Source organism: Triturus cristatus, chromosome 2_2 (assembly GCF_964204655.1).
Source record: "Triturus cristatus chromosome 2_2, aTriCri1.1, whole genome shotgun sequence".
Lineage (NCBI taxonomy): Eukaryota > Metazoa > Chordata > Amphibia > Caudata > Salamandridae > Triturus > Triturus cristatus.
In genome coordinates this window covers 651,989,692-652,012,230 of record NC_140582.1, presented here as the reverse complement: position 1 = coordinate 652,012,230, position 22,539 = coordinate 651,989,692, and the positions used below count along the sequence as shown (strand labels likewise).

At 40.8% G+C, this 22,539-nt stretch overlaps 1 protein-coding gene across 2 annotated transcripts in view; it reads right to left on the bottom strand.

Annotated features, from left to right (window-relative positions):
* Positions 1-317: 317 nt before the first annotated feature.
* GALNT7 (polypeptide N-acetylgalactosaminyltransferase 7) overlaps positions 318-22,539 on the bottom strand; it is a 577,925-nt gene continuing 555,703 nt past the window's right edge. For both annotated transcript variants that reach the window (XM_085641835.1, XM_085641834.1), the window contains exons 11-12: positions 15,288-15,416; positions 318-7,393 (exon numbers count right to left, since the gene is read on the bottom strand). In XM_085641835.1, coding sequence (XP_085497961.1) covers positions 7,256-7,393; positions 15,288-15,416 — 267 coding nt within the window. In that variant the 3' untranslated portion in view covers positions 318-7,255. The remainder of the gene's footprint in view (positions 7,394-15,287; positions 15,417-22,539) is intronic.

Genomic DNA, 22,539 nt, shown 5'->3' with positions numbered 1-22,539 from the left:
ATTTGTCAGAAGGATTGCCTAATTGCACTTGTATTCCACAGGAACCCAAGAACTGGCTTGACAACAAGTTCAAAGACGAGAGTAATTTTATCTATACACTGAAGGTATTTCTTCCTGTTATAATGACTATTATCAATTTCTTTCAATTCTTTTTGAGACCCGAATTGTCAATACATGACGCAGTTTGTTGGTCAATAAAAATGTAGGTCAGGACATGATGAAAGCAGCTGAAACTATTTTGGGCAACTTAATTTTAAATCTCTACAGCAGTGGACCTCAATCTTTTTTAGAGCAGATCAAACCAAAAGAAAAAACAATGACAAATAAAAATATTTTATTTTCCGCGCCTAGAAAAACAGGCAACCCAGTATTAACATGTACATTAAGTTTCCCAAATGTATCCCTAATAAAATGCCTTTGTATTTGTACAATTTCTACAGAAACATACAGTGTATCAAAATCTTCATAAATCAAACGTATAAAATATATGTAGAAATGCATAGTGTGATGTTATCACCTTACAATGGAAGGGTATGGAATCTCATTAATCTAAGCAGGATAATTGTTTTACAGTGACTGCTTCTAGTGCCTTTGAGGTCCACTAGAATTGCAGTCTCAAGATACAAATGTAGATTCACAGATATAGGATTAGCATATAAAGAATTGCACAGAATACCCATCTCAAATATATACATATACTTCACAATGTCTGCCACCTTTCTTTTATCTACGCATAGCACAATATAAATTAACAGAAACAAGGTAAAATGAAAGAGTTCTTCATAACACACAAACAAGTAATAAAGGGAATAAAATATTTTAACATTTTAGTTTTTCTATCATTATTTTAAAACCAAGAATCAAGACTAACATGTTTAGAATCAAATTACTTCTGTGTGTTAATGAAAAAAAACTAAGGCGACAGAAAAAGAAAAAGCACATCTTTTTCAACCAATACTCATATTGTTTGTACAGCTTGGGAAATGTAGCACCAGAAATCAAAGTGGTGCTACATTTTCCAATACCTGACTCGTAAACGTACAATACATAAGACTGTAAAGGCAAATTACTCCACAGTGCATACCTGCCGCTATCGTACATAAGTTTAAGGACATGTATAATGAAATCTGAGTAGACAAACAAGTACACTGATAATATGTCCACTGGTGGACTACCTGTTTAACAAACACAGTAATTTTCTCAGCAATATAGGTTTTCCCAGTAATAATTCTCTCTCCAGTTCAACGGTTAAGGCTCTTACGTCATTCCGGAAACATTACTTTTGAAAAAATCAAAAGGTCCATAGCATACGCAATATTGCAAACTATAGGGAGCATCGAAGAATGTTGACAGCATCTCATTCCCCAAATTAAAAGGCCCAGAAAATGTAATTTTTCTAGATAGTCTTTATAAGTGCATAGTTGATTTCTTTTAGATGAGACATCAGTTATTTTTCACCACATGCAGCCTCTGGTATGCAGCCTCTGGTTGCAGGGCATCTTTTATTCAACCAATGGTAAGAATTTCATTGTTGCGCTACTTACTAATGTGTCCTCCCGTTTCTTCATACATTTTATAGCGTGCACACAAGGGCAATAATTTGGAGGTATTCTTTGGTTAAACTATGTTCTCCACTTTTGTAGCCATCAATTTTGTGAGTTCTACTTACATCATGTGAACACATTCTATTTCTACAAAACTACAAATCTCTCATAGCAATACACAACTTCTGACACTAACAGGATTTTCCTCTTTTCAGCTTTTTATTCCCAGCACTTTTTAGGCCTCGCTTACAGACAACGTTTAGCTGTCTGCTGTCGTAAGACGTTTTTCAGGGGGTGAAACTTGCTGATTTTGGTCCAAAGACTTCAATTTGGTTCAGATGACTTTTACATTTGCATACTCTATATGTGGCCTAAACTAGGTCCATGAGTCCTCCGGTGAGGCAGCGGACCAGAGAGTGGTCTTCAAACTCCCCCAGGCCAGACGCACTGCTTAAACCAAATCTAAGTGCAATCATGTTTTCTCTCCTTCTGACACTAAAATTCCCTTTGTTCAAAGATCTCTGCTAGGAGACGTCTGGTTATATTAGTTTGGTTTAGAATGTTCATTAAAAACATTGAACCTGAGAAGGATCCCCAAAGTGAAATGTTTTTTTTAGTTTTTTTACTGTAAAACGAGGTCCATGCCTTTTAAATAGATTTCAGTTGTGCATTACGGGTGTCAATATACGTCCAACTGTTTCCCTTTATCCCAATTTGGGAGAAAAAGAGCTAGCGAAAGATAAAGTAAAGAGACAAGACTGTCACTACAAACCTAAGTTCAAACATGCACAAGTGACTTAATTTGTAACTACCTGCAACCTGCTATAAGCACAAGTTGTCTTTAATTGCAGAGAGGAAAATAATGGGGAAATGAGGAGATGTGGAGGCTGAAGCTGTTAAGCTGCCAGTTATTTAACTACACATGTTTTAATGGAATAAGAAAAAAACAAGCTACACGAATATGGTAATTAACAACCCTAATACCACTAGGAAACTGACAATTAAGAGATTCGTGCTGAATGTGGTAACAAAGCAATGATGACTGCTAGAAATAAGAATGTTAAGGAGAGGACAGTATGGAATTGTGAGCATAAATATTAGGTATCATTCGCTGGTGAAGGCTTTTAAGGAGGGAAGGTTGTCTCGCTTAGTGAGGTTTGTTGTTTAGGATAGATGAGTATTGATGGAACAGAAGTGTAAGATTTACTTGTAATAGCATCAGTGCAAGCAGATAGTACCATTTATTGGGACTCCTTTATTTCTTTTTACCCGGCATAATGAGAACAGATGCAACGCTTAGCAGTGGAAGGTGATATTTAAGATTATTGTTTAGTGAAGGGAATGGCTAGAGCCTGTTTGCGAGCACATTTAAACAAAGAATTAAATGTTTAGGAGAAGGATTGTGGCAGAGGCCAGGAGGAGGTACGGTATACAATAAAGTAGGGGGCAGCAACAAACCCTGAGGAACAATATAAGGAGGGCGAGGAGAAAAGCAGTTTTCATGTGAGTATAAACAGTCACAATTACAAAAAGGAAAACTGGAAAATGTAGCAGAGACAACTTGAGACAAAAGAGTGCTTATTGTTACGGCTAATAGGATGGGAAGAATCGGAAGCGAGGAAAGTTGAGTATGGCAGGTATGGTTTATGATTGCAAGAATTAGGAATCTGGTGGAGTGAGTAGGTCAAAATCATAAAGACAGAAGAGAATTAGAGTTCAGAAATAGGAGATGGCATCACATTTTGGGAGTTTAGATGCAAAATGAGTAAAGCGATTGATGGCACATTATTGGGATGGAGATCTCAAAGGAAAGGTTTCTAAGAAGTCACAGGTTTCTAGCATGCTTGAAAGAATTCAAGTGGGAAGATTAACGAATGAAGGTGTGTACGGTGCTGAAAATCAGACCTTTCCTTTCTTGTTATCTGCAAAATCTCTTCAGTAACGAACATTAACCATGGGTGTTTATTGCACTCATACCACAAGAACACAATCTCCTCTAACATCTGTGACCATTCCTGCCGATTACTGAGATTTTCACAATTAGCAGGTGTTTCAATAGGTAATCTCAGTCTATGTGTGACCCATACAGGGAAGTACCTCAAGTTTCTAACGTTGTGGGATATAAAGAACATTTGACCAACTCGAACACTTCATTGAAAAGGATTAGATTTGATGACAATGGAGTTTACCCAAGGATAGCTGGTAGCGGTGCTTGCTTCTTGTGTGCCACTGGAAACTGCATCAGTGCAACCTCTTTATGGACAGCATTTTATTTCATTGATTTTTTTCTTAATTTTGTCGATCAGGTGAGGGATTTGTTTTATATTCAGATTAAAAATAAAGAAAGACTCAAAACGTCTGAACTGATAAATTCATTGGTGCTATGTTGTATGTGAAAAAGTTTATTAAAGCAACTTGGCAACTAGTGGGGCGCTGTTGCCAAATATCATCCAGACAGTCCTAATCCAGGCTTTTTAATAGAGAATAAGCCCCCCCCCCCTCGACGACACTAAACAGTAGAGGGATATTATCATATATATAATAATTTGCGGCCGTTTTTTTTTTAACCTAATGTTATTCCATAGACACCATTCTCCCAAATACGTGTCAGTTGTTGGGAGCTTTCTCCTATAAACCTTAATGAACTTTCAAGTTGATTCTTATATCTTGTTGCTGCACAACTGTGACCCTAGGTGGCCTTTCTGTGAGGTAAAAAAGCCTAAATAAAAATATTTTTCTGGAAGTAAAAACGTCAGGACTTTCACTTGCTGGCTGTAAACCCACCAGGAACGGACAAGGAGGAGCGAAAGGTGGCACAGCTGCTCATGGACTAGAACTGGCCCAACTGTGATATAAGCCTCAAACTGCACCATTCTCTTTCAATACACTCTTCAACAAGGAGTCCACGTATCAGTGAGTTCCAGCAGGCAGGAGGGCACATTTTCGTTAAGGTCACTTTTGCAATGCGGCACCAATCCTACAAATAGCCTTTACTGTCAGCTTTGATCATGAGGGTAAGTACAAGCTGGGTTGTAGTTCACCACTGCAAGCAGGTCACTTGACATGGAACACAATGCGTGATGTTTCTGAACAACGCATGTAGCACTTCATGCAGTAAGTGACATTTATTTGAATCAATCTAACCTATGAAGGCACTTTATGAAAGAAAAGACAGCAGGGATTTAACGAAGGTCACTTCCGGGCAGGGCGCATGTGTGGGGAATATGCGGTGAGGTGAGGGGGGCACGGAAGGAATTCTCAAGGCGGCTCCATTCAGCTTATGAATTGCTGCCAAGTATAGCAAACTCAGGAGCCCCCTCACCACAATCTACTGGGAGGACCTGTTCTCTTACATTACGCCACTTTTAGAGGGAGTTCCTTTCAGAAAATGTGTTTTAGAAGGTGGTGACAATTTTGGACCTATGCAGGTTTGTCTCTGGTTTAATATAAAAAATGAGAGATGCCGTGCAAGCATGAAGAGCTTTACAAGCAGAGAAACCGTAGAGAGAATTGAAAGGGGAAAACAAAACAAACCTAGGCTAAAGTGACGTCTGTTTGTACCACGTCTAGATGTACAGCAGCGGCATGCCTAGAAGAAGAGCCTATTAACAGAATGTAATGTCTATATTCAAATGTATACATCGGGTAAGAGAATGTCAGGTTGGGAGAGAGTTAGTTCTATGCTCCTCTCTGCCTCTGCAATGGGTACTAAAACGGATTTAAAAATTCAGGCCTCGTAAAAAATAGTATAAAACCAGGTTTCTTGTGTTGAATCTACGTTGTCAGCTAGAATTTGCTAACATTTATACCTGCAAAGGTGCCAAAATAATGCAATAAATAATATAATTTATATACTTCTAGGAAGCATTTAACTTAAGCACTATGTAGATAGATTACATACATTTTGTTATCCATAACTAAAGTGTACTAATACACTCAATCTGAAGAATGAAAGGCAAGAGTGAAGTAAGTCTGGCTTCTGAACCTATGGAGTCCAGATTTAAAGAGATGGTACAAGTCACACCGTACAGAGCAAGTCATTCTCTGGCTACAATGCATACATCACAAAAAATGTTCAAAATTGTTAAAATATTTACTGTAAGTAATTGTTGGTCTTGGTTATTCTCTCACAACATTCAAATTATAAAATGCTTCAAAGGGATGTGTAGTGTTTTAGTGCCTACAATAAGTATTTCGTATAACTATAGATACAAGCAGCTCATTATTCTAACAGCTTTTCCCACCATTATACAGTCTCCGTATTTGGCACAGGTTTGGACTAACTTGTCAAGGTCACCAAAGGTGACAACCAAAGCAGAACAATTTCTTGCATATTATTTTAAGCTCCTTACGGGTCAACCTAGTAATACTATTTATTATAAAGGTACATTCAATTGAGGGATGTATTCATATGGCCACTGTGATATCAAATGCTTAATTTTCATATTGGACCATCGTGCATACATCGTTTGATGACATCACAAAGAAGCTGGGCTCTTCTGAAGAGCAAATGTAACTTGAGTAGTTACATGTACAATCTAGCTTGAAAACCGCCCCCAAATATATCTTCGGTCAAAAAGCTATGAAGCAGTGACACGTGAAAAGGATTACTAGGGACTTTAGCACTCACTGGGCTTAGCTTTCTGACTGCTTGCCACACAGTTCCTATGTCTAATCGCTGAAAGACGGTTTTTGAGGCTAGCTCCTGGAATGCAAAGTAAAAGATACATAGGGTCCGTTGACGAATGCCAGTCTACTTCATTTCATCTTAACAATGTCTTCCATTTCGTAAACAAAGAGACGAGGCAGGGTAAGTGAAACAGATATACGCGCTTCACCGAAGCAAATATGGGTTGTAGAAAAGGTCCTAAACTGTGCATCAGAAGTCTTAATCGCACAGGAGTGTCTAAGGCAAAATGTAGAGATAAAGTTACTTACTGCCTGAGCAAGTAGCTGCACTCCAAGCAATGGTTATAAGAAATGGTATGGGTGTGACAACATACTGTCGATTTAGATAAACCAGCAAGTTATGCAGAGTCATGCATAGCAGAACTGGTCTTTTTCGTCAAATTGTGAAAATGAACTGCCTCTTTTTTGGTAGTGCAATGCCTGTAATCATTGGTAATCGGTCCCCTTGTGTGTCAGCAAGCCAAACATTTTCGTACATTGTTTTTTTGTTATTCCTAGATAAAACAATCAAAGAGGCACTACATGTTGTTGTATTTGTCTGCCAAGAATGTAATGTTACTAAAAAAGGCCACCTTAACTCACAACACGTGGCAGTGCTTCAGAAGTTATGAAAACAAGTGAAAATACAGTAGGAAAGGTTTACAATCACCAACAAATGTGAAAATCTGGTTACAGAAACCATGTTCAAGTGTGTAAAATCTGCCCTTAAGACCCTGAGTAAAATCCCAAAGAAGACAAATACGTGCCTTTCACCTTGTTGTTACTAACAAGGGTAAAAGGTCATTTACTAACATCTGGAAACAAAACAATGTAAACATCTACAAAGATTAAGGTAACGCAGTTTTGTAAACATTAACTGCAGGATGAGAATGATATCTGAATATCATAGTTCACCAATGTCCTTCATCAAAATCAGGAGGCTACAGGCTCATAGCTGTACAAAATTATCTATTGCAGCAGGTTTCAGGCTATTTGCAGTCCTGTACAAACTGACGTGTCAGCAGGTGTGGCGTTCTCCGTTTCTATACGTTAAGAATGTTATTCATTTCCCATTTCTGACTAGTCTTACTGGCGTCGCAGTCCGAGATAAACACTTGGTGCAGCACCTCTGACCGATCCAGGCATTTTCCCGTAGGGATGTGAGTAAATCGATGTATGTCCTAAAAGACAACATGCAGACGGAAGAAGAATAAATGATCTTGGTTTCAAAATGAACATAAAAAATGATCAATTATGTAAAACAAACATGAATACAATATACAGAGCCACGTATGCACATGCGTGTCCTTGCACGCCCCTGCACCACGAGGTGGTCCCCCTCGTTGTGCTGTCATCAATGGAATAAATATTGAAAATGTGGACATTGCATATGGATTCGTTGTGTGCTTCAGTAGAGAAGATACAGTGGCCTGTTGGAAGACCACAGCCTCCTCCACTATGAAAGTTCCAATCGTCTGGTCGGGCACTCAAAACACAAGCTTCCCTTTCTCTCGTTCCCCTATTCTTTGCACATTGATCCAGTGTCCAAGGACACCTGAGTTTATAGGGTAAGTATTCTTTTATTAGAAAAAGAAAACGCCAAAGACAAATAGTACAGACGGACACAGCGTTTTATCTATCTACTCAACAACTGCTTTATTTTTGATCAATCTAAAAAAATGCTATAGTAGGGATGGGTAAAATCAACATTTCTTTGCACACTAAAGGATTACGTCACCTTGTCAAATGTAAGAAAAAAATAGAACATAGGAGTAGTTTGAAGGAAGACACTTTACTCTTGCAGGAAACAAGAACTGCATATAAAAGAATACTACAAGTTCTGAAGGACTGGGTCGAGGAAGTGTTCACAACAGAAGCGGTGCTATAATCTTACTACTCAGATCCCAGAGACCCTGCAGTTACTACTACTCAGGACAAAGTCAGCACCAGCCTCTCCTTACGATGAGTATAATAGCTTAGACCAGTGAGACAAGAGCCCCTCAGTCAGTAGAAACATGATCAGGTCTGGAGACATCCAAGAGACCAGAGCTTCAGCTTCATCCAGCCCCATGGAAAGAGGCAACAATGCATTAGAGCAGGACAACCCACCGGGACTACAAATCTTGAAAGATGCTCTGCTCTATTTTCTTTCCTTTTAGTTTCAATAGTTTTCATTTGAGTGAATATAATTAACAACATCGAGGTGGGCATACCAACTTAACCCTTTCCCCCCCTTCCTTAGACCCCCTTCCTTTTTCTTAATCGAAACTCCCTCCTTAACTGCCAACCTCCTAGTCTCCCTTCCATCCTGGCCACTCACTCCTGCTAATATGTAAAATGTATCATATCAATCGTCTGAGTGGCACAATATCCCAAAACCGAATATAGCAGCATAATAAACAAGGTCTAGGGCTCTCAAAGATTGTGGACAGGTAAGGTTCCTATAATCCATATTTAAGTATGACAAAACTGGATTCCTCAGTTTGTTGAATTGAAAAGATTTTTCTGCGTGCTAATAGGTAATGTTTTTGTGTGTGTTGAAATATTGTGTAGCTATAGTTCATATAACTGTACAATTTTTTGCCCACACTGTGATAAAATGGTTTGCTTTGCTTCTAGTTGCAAGTGAGAAATTCGCTTATCTGCAGAAGAGTGCAGGGGATGGATTCCACACCTGTGCCTGCCCAGCAGACCAAACTCTGGCAATTTGTTGACATCCTGTCCGTGACCTTAAGACAAAGCTAGAAAGACCTGTCGCAGAGTTGCCCCAATCATGAACAGGACCACATAATGTGAAGCAGAGAGACATGTTCACCACATCGCCTACAGCAGGTGTTAAGAGTGAGTCTGGCTAATAGCAGGTGTAAGACGCCAGAGGAACAGGATCTTGTGAATTCTCTCCCTACCTCTTGCCTGTCATGTCAAACTATTGGTTTGCAGGAATATTTTGTGCCACTGATCTGTGTCAAGAGAGACACTGAGGTCCCTCTACCATTGTATCTGGAAAGGGAACTTGTACACATTTGCTGGGGAGTTGAGGAGAGAGTACATTTTAGAGACTACATGCTTAGCAGAGAAAGAGATTTTCCAAAGTGTGCCAGCTCCCTGTTGGCCCTTCTTTGATCACACTCTGAGCTGCCCAGTACTGGATTTGGAGATAATGAAAGCACTTCGTCTCACGGATCCCATACTTTTGTTTAAAATTAAAATGGTTGCAAGGTGCTTTTAGAATAAAAACCCCAGAGCCCGAGGCACTGTCTCTGCCTCCAGATCCGAAAGTCACGTGTCTACATCTGCAGTAAGACCTTAGAATTACCAACTATCAGCGTAAGGGGTGATGGAAAAGTGGTAAGGCACTCTTTGCATGCTGTGGAATCCCAGACCCCTAATCTGGCTTAAGTGACCGGAGTGACGTACAGGAGATGGCCTAGTAGGTTCTTATGGACCGAAGGATCCTCATCCATGGCCTGGTTGTCAAGTTCTGATCGATGAAACACACCTGTGTAGCAGTTCCCCCCTCAACCACTCAATCAAATATCTGAATTAGCGATCCTTGGAAGTAATGTAACAAATGGGGTACTTTTGTGGAGAGTTTTGGTCACCTGTCCTACCACCTACAACTGTGCAATGTCTTCCCTCCTGAGTGACAGCAGCAGATCCTGGAATACATACAGAATCCACATCAATCGATGTATTTTCAGGGTAGCAATCATCCCCACCAAAGAAAGGGCGTGGTTTCTCCAGGCAGCCAAGCTTGACTTAGTCCCCTAATGTAGGATCTCAAAATTCATGCTGGTGCAAGTCAGGGTATTTGCCATGCGCTAAATACCTGTTGATATCTAGAGTGCAACGGAAAGGTCTAGAATTTTTCAATTTCCAGGCAAAAGCATTACTTTTTGCTAACACCATACCCCAGACTTGGTCATATTGATTCAGAGGCCAATCACTGTCCGATATTCTTTGAATATTGAGAAAAGTGCTGGTACTGAATACATAGGGACAGTGAGGGTGAGGAGTACATTGTCTGAGAAGGCAGTTACTTTGAATGTATCCTGGTAAAAGGATATACCTTTAATTGGATGTAGTCTCTAATTTTCTGTGAAAGGGGCTCCAAGAAGATGTCACAGAGGAGGGGGAAGGTGGAGGGACAGTGATGGTGGGTCCCTATTTATTTGTAGATATGCTGAACACTGGCTGTTGACTTTAGTGTTTGCTTGCAATTTGAAGTACAGGGCTGCAATCCAACCCAGGAACTCTGCGCCAAACTAAAAACGTTTCAGTTAAACAAACAACATTCCCCAGTTCACCCTGTCAAATGAGTTTTCAGCATCTAAGGACAGTAGGACTGCCTCTTTCCCCAGCCTCCTCGCAAAATCAATGAGATTTAGGGCCTTTCTGCTGTTGTCGGTTGCTATTTTATAGAGGATGAAGCATCCTGTCTCCGAATGTACCAGCTCTGTCATCAATTTATCTAATCGATAGGCTTGCATATTAGCAAAGTTCTTAATATTCAAATTAAGCAGTGAAATGGGGGGATAAAATGTGCATGCAGTTGAATTTTGCTGCATTTAGTAAGTAGAGTAATAATAGCATCAGACATTCCCATAGTGACTCCTTTATCAGTATTTAAATTGTAAGAAAGCACTGTCTGAATAGGGACAATTTAGAGTGCAAACATTTCTAAAACAAAACAGAGAACATATTGGAATCCGGCGCCTTAGAAAGTTTCAGTTGTCTAATTTAGCCAAGATCTCAGATGCTGTGATAGATCCCTCCAATGATTGTTGAGGCCTCTGAGAACAATTGGAAAATCAAAACTGAATAAAAGTAGGCAGTCTGTGCTGTCTTAGTAGTGTGGTCAGTGGTGTATAAGGTCTGGTAGTCTGTATGGAAGCCTGAACCTTGCCCTTAGTTGTGAAGTGTAGGGTGCCACTCTCATCCTGGATCTCCTCCATGTGCTTATAGGTCTGGTATTCCCCGACAGTGTGTACTAATAAGGTGCCTGGTTTGTTTCCTCCTTTGTAGAAGCGGGCCCCTGTTCTTGTAAGGATATAGTTTGCTTTGACAAGCTCTAGGGCGGAGAGCTGGCCCCGTATGGCACTCACCTTCCACCAGATCTCTTGAGATGGGGTATTTTTTTTAGTTATCTCTTTCAACTCCACAGCCAGGTTAGCTCTGGTTAGTTCATGCATACATTTAAGTCTTGCTGCCTCCTGGACAAGGGTTACCCTGATGACTGCCTTTAGTGCGTCCCAGACCACCCTCGTCTCCAGTTCTCCAGTGTCATTCAGGGTTAAATATTCTGTAAGGTTCTTCGTACTTTAGACAGCACTACAGGTACCAAGTGCCTCAATTATGTCTCCCGCTGCCATTTAAGGTAGTTTCCAATAGACCATGTTCAGACAGCATCTGGGGGAGCTGATCAGCCTCTTTCAGTTAATGTTCTAATCTTTTATCTAGCAGAACCAGTTCAATTATGGACTACATATGGTGCACTTCGATGTAGTGGAAGCAATCTATTTTTAGGGATGTTGAGTGTGCTAAGTGTCAATCAAGCCAAAATAATTTACCCAAGATCGCCCCATAAATGACAATTCTGGGGTCCCACCATAGTATTTACCATGAATTGCATTCATGGCTACATAAAAGTCCCTCCCACCCCTAATAATCGGTGGACATGAGTCAAAGTCGGTAATGATCCACAGAGTATCTTTTAGAAAGTGTTCCTGGTCTGGACATGGGCATATACAGCTGTTAAAGTAATCCGGCTGATTTCCCATTGTCCATTAACCACTGCTCACTTCCCTTGCTTGTTGGTTTTTATAATTTTACTTCTTAAGGGACCCTCTAGGGCTAACAAGAATTGCCACTCCTGCTCTTTTGGATGGGGAGGTTGCATGGTAATGGAAAGGGAGAAAATTCAGTCTGTCCCAGTCAGCCACGAGAAGGTGAGTCTCCTAAAGGAAGTCAACACCACCTTGAAATGATCTAAGCTCCACAAGGATGCTATACCTTTTGGAGAGATTAGGAAGCCCCCAGACAATTTTCAGTGTTGTATATCTAGGAGTCATTGCGGTACACCGATATAAGACTAAGTGGTTGACGTAAAAACCATAAGGCCCGACAGGCCAAGACTCAATTTTCTCTATTTTTGCTGAATCATCAACATGTCTGACCTTTGACACAGATGTTGCCTGTCCCTATCTTTCCAAGAACCTGTGAAAGTATCAAGTCACTCAGACAATGACATTGATAAGACACCTGATGCAATATCAGTCTGGAATAAGTGTCTTGTTATCTCTATTTCAAGGTCAGACAAGAACAATAGGCAAAACAGTGTAGTCTGAATTGAATTTTTGCCTTATTTGTTTACAAGAATGTGTTTTAGACTAGCAGCTTGATGCAAATAGGTTGTGTCAGACATTTCTGAAGTTATGTGAGAAATTCCCATCTGAGATAAGATACAGTATAAAAGGCCCGGCACTTGTCAGTAGAAGCCCTTCACCCCAGATTATCCTGCAAGATACTGAAAGAAAAGATCTTGAATGCCAAAGATGCTGGTGCATCACACTTTCTACTGAAAGCTGATACTGTGTGTGATATTCAGGAGAATTAAACAGATTTGTTTCCAATCACCATAACGTCCCTGTATCACTGTGTAGGGACTGTTAGCAACCCAAAAGCATTGACACCACTTCAACTATGTATTGGGTGGGGTTCTGCGGTGCTACAATAACCTGCCTTCCACATTCAAGGGTTGGAGCATGGAACTAAGTTCACTCGTGTTACCCGTAGGTGTGAAAACAAATTTTGTGGAGCTAAGCCAAAGTCTTAGTTTACAAAACATGTTCTGCTCCGTGCCTCAGTTGTGAGAATTTCTGTAGGACACAATGCCTTGGTTTTCCAGCACCCCCTCTTCCCCAACAGCGCCAACACGTGAGTAATAACAGTTACAACCAAAAACAAGATAGGATATAATGCCAATGGGCAACATTTTTTTATTTTTAAAGACATTTGATCATTACTTTAAACTCATGCATTCAAATGTAATAGAGAAAGGATATGCTCTGCAGTTTTTTCCAACTCGCTTTTCCTTGAATTACCACTCTAAGAAGAAATGAATATTCTTACCTATCTATACTGTACTGGTTGTCCAAACCTGTATGAGCAGTAGTAACAAGAATTCTATGGGCTCTTTTGAACAGCTTGAGACCCATTGCGTCTAGTATCTGTCCAGGGTTCTTTTTTCTGTTTAAGGAGGAAGTGAACAGAGCAGTCACTTCCTCCGTCTCCTGAAGGAACTACCTCTGTTAGCCCGTAGAGGAATCTTGTTCCTGGGACCGCAGAGACTACTTTGCTAAATCTTCTTAAAGGAGGCTATAGGACTGCATAACAGACACTTTGCCTTGAGAAAGCCCTCGGCCAATCGGCCATCGGGCGAAACACCTGTCGGCTGTTGTTTTCGTGTGATGTCACTGTTGAAAAGAAGCAATTAAAATGGCATATTCTACTTTATTATGAGTATGATGAATCACCTAACTCATTTCCCTAAATCCAATACCTGAAGGGCACAACATCCATGCACGAAGAGTTTAATCTGGCCCCAAATACAAAGGATTTGCACAGGTTCTACACTACATAAGGAGGGAAAGCCCATCTTGTTGGTTTCAATGTAGCCTAATATTGTAATACCTACATGTCCGTATGCAAAACCATTTAAGCTCCTTATGTGCATTTATCCTTGCTCTACCAGAGCTAAGGCAACCTCAGGTGTTTTGCACAGCTATGAGGTAATCTAAACAGTAACACTGGCCAGTCACTTAGATACCATCAGTACTTTATAGAAGAACTACTACATTGACACTAATTCCAGGCCTCAGGCAGTAATTATAAAATTGTTTTGCCAAATCCATATTGGCCATCACTGCTAGTATTCTTCTGCCTTTTTACTGCCTTACACAATTATTGGAGTAAATTATCCACACTTATTTCTGTTGCTGGACCTTTCACAACAAGCTACCCTTCACTCTACCCAGTTGCAACTTAATTGAGAGATTAGCACACACAATATGCACTGATAAGAAAATTGGGGTAAGGCACACAGGGGAAATGTGAGTGGTGGACTGAAGGTATACAGAAGGGCGTGCATGCGTCCTTGTTACATGATGAGAATAATATTCTGTAAATGATTCCAATAAGTATATATTTCTCCTAAGGTTACTTGGACAGGTTTGTGGTATACTACATGTTTTATCTGCTAAGTTATCTTTACTAGTCCTCACAATTAAGATAAAATACAAAGCAGAGATATCAGATTTATTTCTTTTTCTTCTAACAGTACTAATGATCAGCATCAAGAAGCAAAATAATACATCCCACAATATTTAAAGACAACAGCAGAGCTAGAGTGGTGAAGCTTTTGAGAAGAAGCTGTTTCATTGCCAAATCCCTGTCCCAATTGAAAACACCGGCACACCCTCTTATCTGCTGGGCATTTGGTGCATTTAAAGATGTCCTGCAGTTGCATTTTACTTAGTAGGAACCTTATTTAACGTTTTAGATTTAAATCTGTTTCACTGTGTTTCTGTGTATCAAACATCCTAAAGCAGTTACGGCTCATGATGCTTGTCGCACAACACGGGTACATAGTTCAGTACAGAATGATGGAAATTGAGCAACTTCGATAAGCATTTTGTAAAAAGGCAACAACAAATATATAAGCCTCTCAATAACTCTCCCTCCGGCATCCACCCCAACATCCCTCACCACTAGATCCAAGTCCTTTAGAATTGTAAACAGTGAGGTCTGACACGGAAAGGTACAGTTACTCTGGAGCCGCTATCATGATAGAGAAAAGGTCTGCTGTAGTAAGGTTGTGGTGCATCCGTCATGTGTAATATTTTCTGGTATCTTCGATATTCCTGGGAGAGACACTCGCTACATGGACCCCTTAGTGAACATTTTAGTTTACAAAGAAATAAAAACTCGATGCTAATAGCACATTTCAATTGTATGAGAAAGGAAAACACGAGGGTCTCAATTTTTTACTTTTATTGTCTGCCATGTCGAATTTACCTTGAAGTATTTCCATTCCTTGTAATCATTTAGTTCACAGTGTGTAATCATAACTTTTGATCCATCAGGTCCTCTTGTCAAACATTGATCATACTGCATTAGCTGGTTAGCTTCATTAATTCGGAAGAGCTAGAATAAGAAAAATAAATATTATATTTTTCTTACACACGCACACGGAAAATATTTTATGAAGAAAGACACATAAAAACCTAGCATACAATGCCATCAATTTATTGTATACACCTGTAGCAGAAACAATGTTTCTTCAGTGCATTCTTAAATACGACAGAGCAAGTAAAACCCCCAAAACACGGACTAAAGGCATAAAACAACGAAGAATTCAAGATGTATGTTAATTTATCCAGTGTTGTTTGTTAACTCATCGCAAATAGAGCTTACTGTAGCATCACAGCACAAGTAAGTGGTGCTAAAGTATCTACGACTAGGCGATTCATTCTGCCCTTCAGTTTGCCAGACCTGATATGATTATGATAACCAGTTCTCCAAATAAAAATGTAATCTGGGAATATTTTACTTTTAAAGTTAAAGAGTGAAACTGGGTTTTAGGAGAGCTTAAAATGTACCTTTATGTACAAAAAAAAAATGTTACATGACTTTACTCCTTTTGTGCTACTAATGCATTTAAATGAAAATGTAGTAAACTAGGTGGCAGCAAGTAGATTTTCTATGCGATGCAGTCTGCAGTCGGAGTTTTGATACAAGGGCAGGTTTTTTGATTTCTTACAAAAGCATATTACATATCTATTGATTAAAAACCATTTTCTGTATTTAGTCATGCTTCTCTGTGATGAAAAACTCAAGGGTCCCACAGGTCGTGGACACTATTTCCGTCTTAGAGCTCGCAGTGAGGGTCGAGAGGCATGCTAGAACACTGTTCGAAGCAGAGGCATCTTCTCGCCATTCTAGTCTAGCTTCAGCTTTGGAGCACGTATTTCCATGGGTCATGATGTCAACTATTCTCACAGTGTCGACGTGTTGCTCTATTTCAAGTGACCCCTTGGTGTTCGGACCTTATAATTACATGTACACAAATTAACCAAAAAGACACCAGGAATCTCCACTACAGATGCCAATCAATCTTGGGTCAGCGGCTGAGAGAGGCAGTCAACTTTGAAGCAAGTGATTCTCTAGAACAGCGAGCAGACAACTTGAGGTCAATCAAACCAGAAGGATGTCACTCCCACCCCAGTTGACAAGCAGAACAATGGAAGACTGATATCTCAGAGGGATCCCAATTGCAGAAGAATGAGCTCAACTATTCCTTTTACGAGAGATCATCAACAGAGGAACACCTCAAAGGGATCAAAGTACCAGCGCAGGGTCAGGGTTACTCTCTGTCACCTCCAGACTTTATTCCCTCAAGAAGTCTCTAGTGGATAGCAATGCCATATTTAGTGAGGTCTTAATAATGGCTGCAACAAATGTGAACAGTAAGTAAGGTTATACAGACAGATATTTTTCAAAACCTGCTATCTGTTTGTTTAGGGATTATTGTTTTGTTCAAAGTATCTCTTAATGATGTGCATCAGTTAATGTGTCCATCTCCGTCAAGAATGTAGTGTACTGGATGTATGTCAATATTCTTTTATTTCGGTCAAGATATGACCATAAAAAGACATCATAAAGATTCCATTAAAAATTAATAGATACAATGATCATTAAGAGAATTGGTGTAAACTGTACAAAATTTGCAAACTCAGCAGACATTTCAAAGCTCCTAACTAGATTACATACAATTTACAGTATTGGGAAATTTAAAAACCGATCAATCCATACATCACAATTTAATGTGTGTATCTTCGTCTAATATACAATGCGTTTCTCATAAAATCTAGAATTGCAGAACATATCTCTATAGAGCCCATTTGTCGTAGGAAAATTAAAGCATTCCTATGTTGTCTAATATTTACCAGTTTGAAACCGGTATTAAAAACCTCCTCCGAGGGACTTAATACAGAGAACAGAAGAACATAAAATGTATCATGCTTTGTGGAGTGCAACTGTCACTCAGACAGCTCGGTAACACTTTAAACTATGTGCCCAGGGTTGGAAAGCCGCAAATGAGATGAATAGTACTCAGCCTCAATCTAGTCAAGTAAAATCTATACTGAATGTTGTGAAAAAATGCAAGATAGGGTTCCAAGGCATTAGATAGACCCAAGTCTACATATGACTTAAAGTTAGTTATATTATCAGTTTTGAAGATCCTCTTCTTAAAAGTGAAATCCTAGCGTAGATATTTAACCAATTCCTTGCTATGAGAAGTTATCTTTGTGAGTTAGCATAGACTTCTTTAAGACCAGAGGTCACCAAAGACTGTTTCACATAAAGCAGCCAGGGAATCCTAGCCGCCTCATCCAATGCCAGGCAGTCCTTCAGGATTAGTCTTGACAAGGACGTTTCTGGGGAGGACCAGACCTTAACTCACAAGAGTAAAGGGGCAAGATGGACCATATCTTCAAAATAGTTTAAACCCAGCTCGTGGTGACCAATGAGTGAGGCTAAAGAGGCTGGGTTGAGAGCCTTACTATTTATGAATTTATTTTCCAAGGTCTGAAGATATTCAACCTCTACATGACCACACACTCCCGAAGTATAGAACCCCATCGGAAAAACATTAATTTTGTACTGAAGCAACATTTCAGTTATCATTTTTGCACCCAGTGAGGAGAATCGACAAAAGTGCCTCAATGGCGCTCTGAAATTGGTGTGCCCTAGTAAATGCATCCAATTTAACTCTCTGGATAGTGACCCCTCCCAACATGTGTGCCCTGTATTTCTTCTTCCTTGACCCATTACCTTCATAAAAGATTTAGCAAAGTTCACTTTTAGGTCCAAATTGCCATAAACTCTGTAAAAGATACCAAAAGCCGCTGCAACCCATTTGCTGTTAGTGCTATGAGCACAGCGTCATCTACATGTAGGAGGCATGGGACCGGCAGTGCACCCACTACAGGCAAATCTTTCCCAGCCTTAGTCAAGTGTAGATCCAGACCATTGATGTATAGCAGGAAGAGGAAAGGTGCCAAAATGCATCCTTGCCCAACACCTCTGCACGATTTAATGAGGTCAGTGCATTCTCAGTTTTGTCCAAAGCAAACTTTTATGGTGGTATTTGAGTGCATCTTCTCTAGGCCATCCACTAACACCTGCTCTACCCCCATAGATTCCATCTTCGTCCATAACTTGACCCGGTTTACATAATCAAAAAGCACAGGAGAGGTGCATAAATACTAAATATAAGGCACCTCCACTGGCTTTGAAGTACTTTCTAGCTAAACTTGACAAATGTAAACATTATTCCACTGTGCCAACCCCTGGACGGAAACCAGACTAGAGAGGAGAAAGAATATTATTAGCTTTCGCCCACTTCTCTAGGCATGTGAGAAGAACCCGCCCCAGAATCTTAGAGGTGGTATCCAATAAAGAAATGGTTGTATAGCAAACTGGGTCAGATTTGTCACCCTTTTTGAAAATAGGGACAACAACTGCCTCTCTCCACTGGATGTATGTGTGTTTTAAGGATGTCATCAGCATGCATTGAGTGCTAAATGCTGTTTAGAGTGTGATTATAATCTACTATACAGCATAACTGAACAAAGTTAGATGTATGTGGAATTCTTGGTACTGCGTGCTGTTGTTAGCATCATTACAGCGAGCTAAGAAACTTATCTGAGTCATGCGGTATGGATGTACCATGTCCTGACAAATGTAGTTGCTTGATTTTGGGCAGTTCTATGGCAGAAAAGCAAACAGTACAACAATGCATGCCTTAGATACAAAGATCACAGTGCAGTCATTTAGTTAGTATAAAACGGTGACTAAGTAAGATGGTGTGCTAATATCACTTTCACATGTGTGGTGTTCTAATTAGGACTAAGTGTATTATGTTGTCTGTCTGTGTACTGTTTATTATTGGCATGTGCTATTTTGGACACTGTGATATTGTCCTGCAGATTCATATGACCTATGGCCACACCACATAGCCTCCTACCCTGGCGCCTGGGTTAATGAGCGAAGTGTGACCGCCTGTGTAACTGTGTTTACCCTCTTCTAGGCCCCAAACACATGCATTACTTCCACCAGATAAGTCACTAATAATACAACAGAATTACCCACCCTAACCATCTCTTAATAACATTGCTCATAGTCTTCCATCAGCAAAGTGGAGTATTCTATTATGGAAACTAAGAATGAACTCAAATGTATGCACTAAGATTTGGCGACATTACAGAAGAGACAACAGAGGCACGGGTGGCTGAGATTGAGGCCTGTCTCCAAACTGTATCCGACTACAACTCAGACAATCTGATTCTTCATAGAAAAGTGACAACCTTCGAAGACTGCAGTCCATGGGACAATAGACACATTTCTGGAGTTCTGAAATAGGCAGACGGGGACAACATGCTATTGCTCCTACCAGGCTTCTGCAAGGAGTTGTCCTAAATTCATTTCTCACTCCCCGCCTCCCAGAACTTCAGCCAATGGATGGAGTGCATATGAGGAACCTGGAAACACGTGCCATGTCCTATAACAGCCAGTGTACTTTGCCACCAACAGGCCAGACAGATCATAAAGTTGGCAGCAAGGAATGCCATCTCCATGTATGTAGGCCGAAAGATACATTTTAAACATGTTAATTACCTTTGCTAACTCACTTTCTGGTGGATACTCAATCTAACGCCAGATGACCATTAGAATATCCACATCAGACAGGATCCGGAAAGCTTTAATTACAGCTCGCTGGCAGGTGGCACCGTGTTGCTCAGCAGTGACTACGTTCCACCCAAGAAGTGACAGAACTGAGCCACATATAGGCACCAACTCTGAGTGCTATAATTGATAAGAGGTACCAGTGTGCGCATCTCTAATCTGGGACATTTTTAGATGGAGAGAGAGACCATTTCACAGAACAAGGAGGCCATACAGCCGTGAGAAATATGTGGCTAGATAGAGTATCCACAAGAAAGACCATTACCAAAGGTTAGTAATGTATTCTTCAGATGGCTACTTCTATCTGCAGATTCCTCACCTTTAGAATAGAACCCAAAGCAGTACCTCCCAAGGTGGAGGGTCTGTGGAGTGGGCACGGACCAAAACGTCCTGCAGGACTGAATGGGTGAAAGACCCTCCCATCGGACCTGGCTATCTACGCAGCAGTGCTTCATGAACATGAGCACCGATGCTCATGATGCAACCTGACAGATATTAAGAACAGGCAATACGTGTATCAAAGTAGTGATAGCAGCCTTGGTCCTGGTTGAATGAGCCCTAAATCCTTCTGGACAATGCTTCTTTGCCTATGCGTAGCAGGTCTTAATGCAGAGGACTATCAGCGTGACAAATTCCTTTTCTGCATCACCTTTATGTTCTTTGCCCCACAGAACCCCACAAAAAAATGATTGTCCACCTGAGGCTCTTTGGTGCAGTTGAAGTAAAACCACAAAGCTTTTTTTTTTTTTTTAGGCCCAGCTGATGGAGTATATCTTTTTCTTCAGAGGGGTCAGGAGGAGCAAAGAATATTGGAAGGGTGATGTATTGCCAAATGTAATAAAAAGGAGTTGCAACTTTTGGCAAAAAGGCCGGCCTAGTCTTCAACACCAGTTATCTGATAAAAAGGTGGTGTAAAGCGGCCGCTCTTTAGGGTCAGAAGGCGTAACAAACAGCTGTGCATCAGCTCAAATGAAGATCAGATTCATGATGAAAGTCTGGATCAAATTGATATCCCAGTGTACTATCACAAATGGTTTTGGAGGAAAAAAACGGGGGTTAAACCTTTAAATAACCTTATCACAATAAAGGATTTAAAAAACGATGCCTGGTCCAGCAAATGCAAAAATCCGAAAGGGCCAACAAATCACCTTTAATTGTACCCACAGCTAGTCCTTGCTGTGCCAAAGACAAAACAAAAACTAAAACATCCAATAGTCTAGCCTGCAATGTGTCTATGTAGCAGGCTTCATACTAGGCCACAAATTTGTCCCAGTGCCAAGCGTAAATGTACTTTGTAGAAGGATGCCGTGCAGCAAGGATGACATCCACAATCTTGGGACTTAAGACTCAACACACTTTACTGCCGTCCCTCAATCTCCATGCATGGAGGTGTAGACAGTGTCGATCTGGGTGAAGAAACCTGCCATGCTGCTGCCACAGAAGACTCTCCGGAAGTGGTATTCTGATCAGAGGACAGATGTTTAAGCTCTGAAGTTGTGGGCACTACACTCTCTTGATCCAGTCTGGAGCCACTAGGTTAACTTGGGCTGGGTCATTCCTGATCTTCTTTCTTCTTTAGAACTCAGGGCAGGGGAGGCAGAGGAGGAAAGGCAAACAGGAGTCCTGTGCTCCACTTTAACCAGAATGTGTCTCCCAGAAAAAGCGATTTTGCAACCTCCAGCGGGTGTAAAGGTCTGACATTTTGCATTCTCAATGGTGCCAAGAAGATCTAGCCAGGGTTATCCCCAGTATTATAAGATGTCCTATGACACCTTGGGGTTTACTCTATATTTGTGGTCTGCCAAGAGTCACCACCTGAGCTCTTCCACCGTGGCATTTAGAGGTCCTGCCAGGCAATTCACAATTAGTGAGATGCACTGGTGCTCCAGCAACTCCAGAGGTGTACTGCCACTTGACATTGGACCAAGGACCCCACTCCGCCCTGCTTGTTGAAGTTCGAAATGGCGGTGGCCTTGTCTGTGAGAACCTGTACCAACCTTCCCTGGATGCATAGTAAGAAGGCCTTTAACGCCAGGCGAACGACACACAACTCCAATAGATTGATGCGGAGCCAGACATTTGTCGGAGACCAATGTCCTCTGATCTTAACCTCTCCCAAATGACGCCCTGCAGTGATGCATCTGTCACCATGTTAGCCTTGCGTGGGGCAGGAAGAGGGATCCATCACCAGTCCAACTGGGGTTGAGCAGCAACCACTGCATATCTGTTGCAGTCTCCTCCAAAACCTGGATGAAATCTGACAGGTTTATTTGGAGAAGGGCGCACTGTGACGTCAGATTCCTAAGCAGATTTCACATATGCCACCTGGCATAGCTGACAAGCAGGAGGCAGAGTCCAAGACATCTCAGAACTATTCTCTCTGTGACCCAGGACAGAGGCTGAAACATCAGGATCATAGCCTAAATGTCTTGGACTTGTGACGGGGAGGCTCTGAACTGTACCATATCTAGGATGGTTCCACAGCAGGTAATGCCTGTGGAACTGCAGAATGGATACA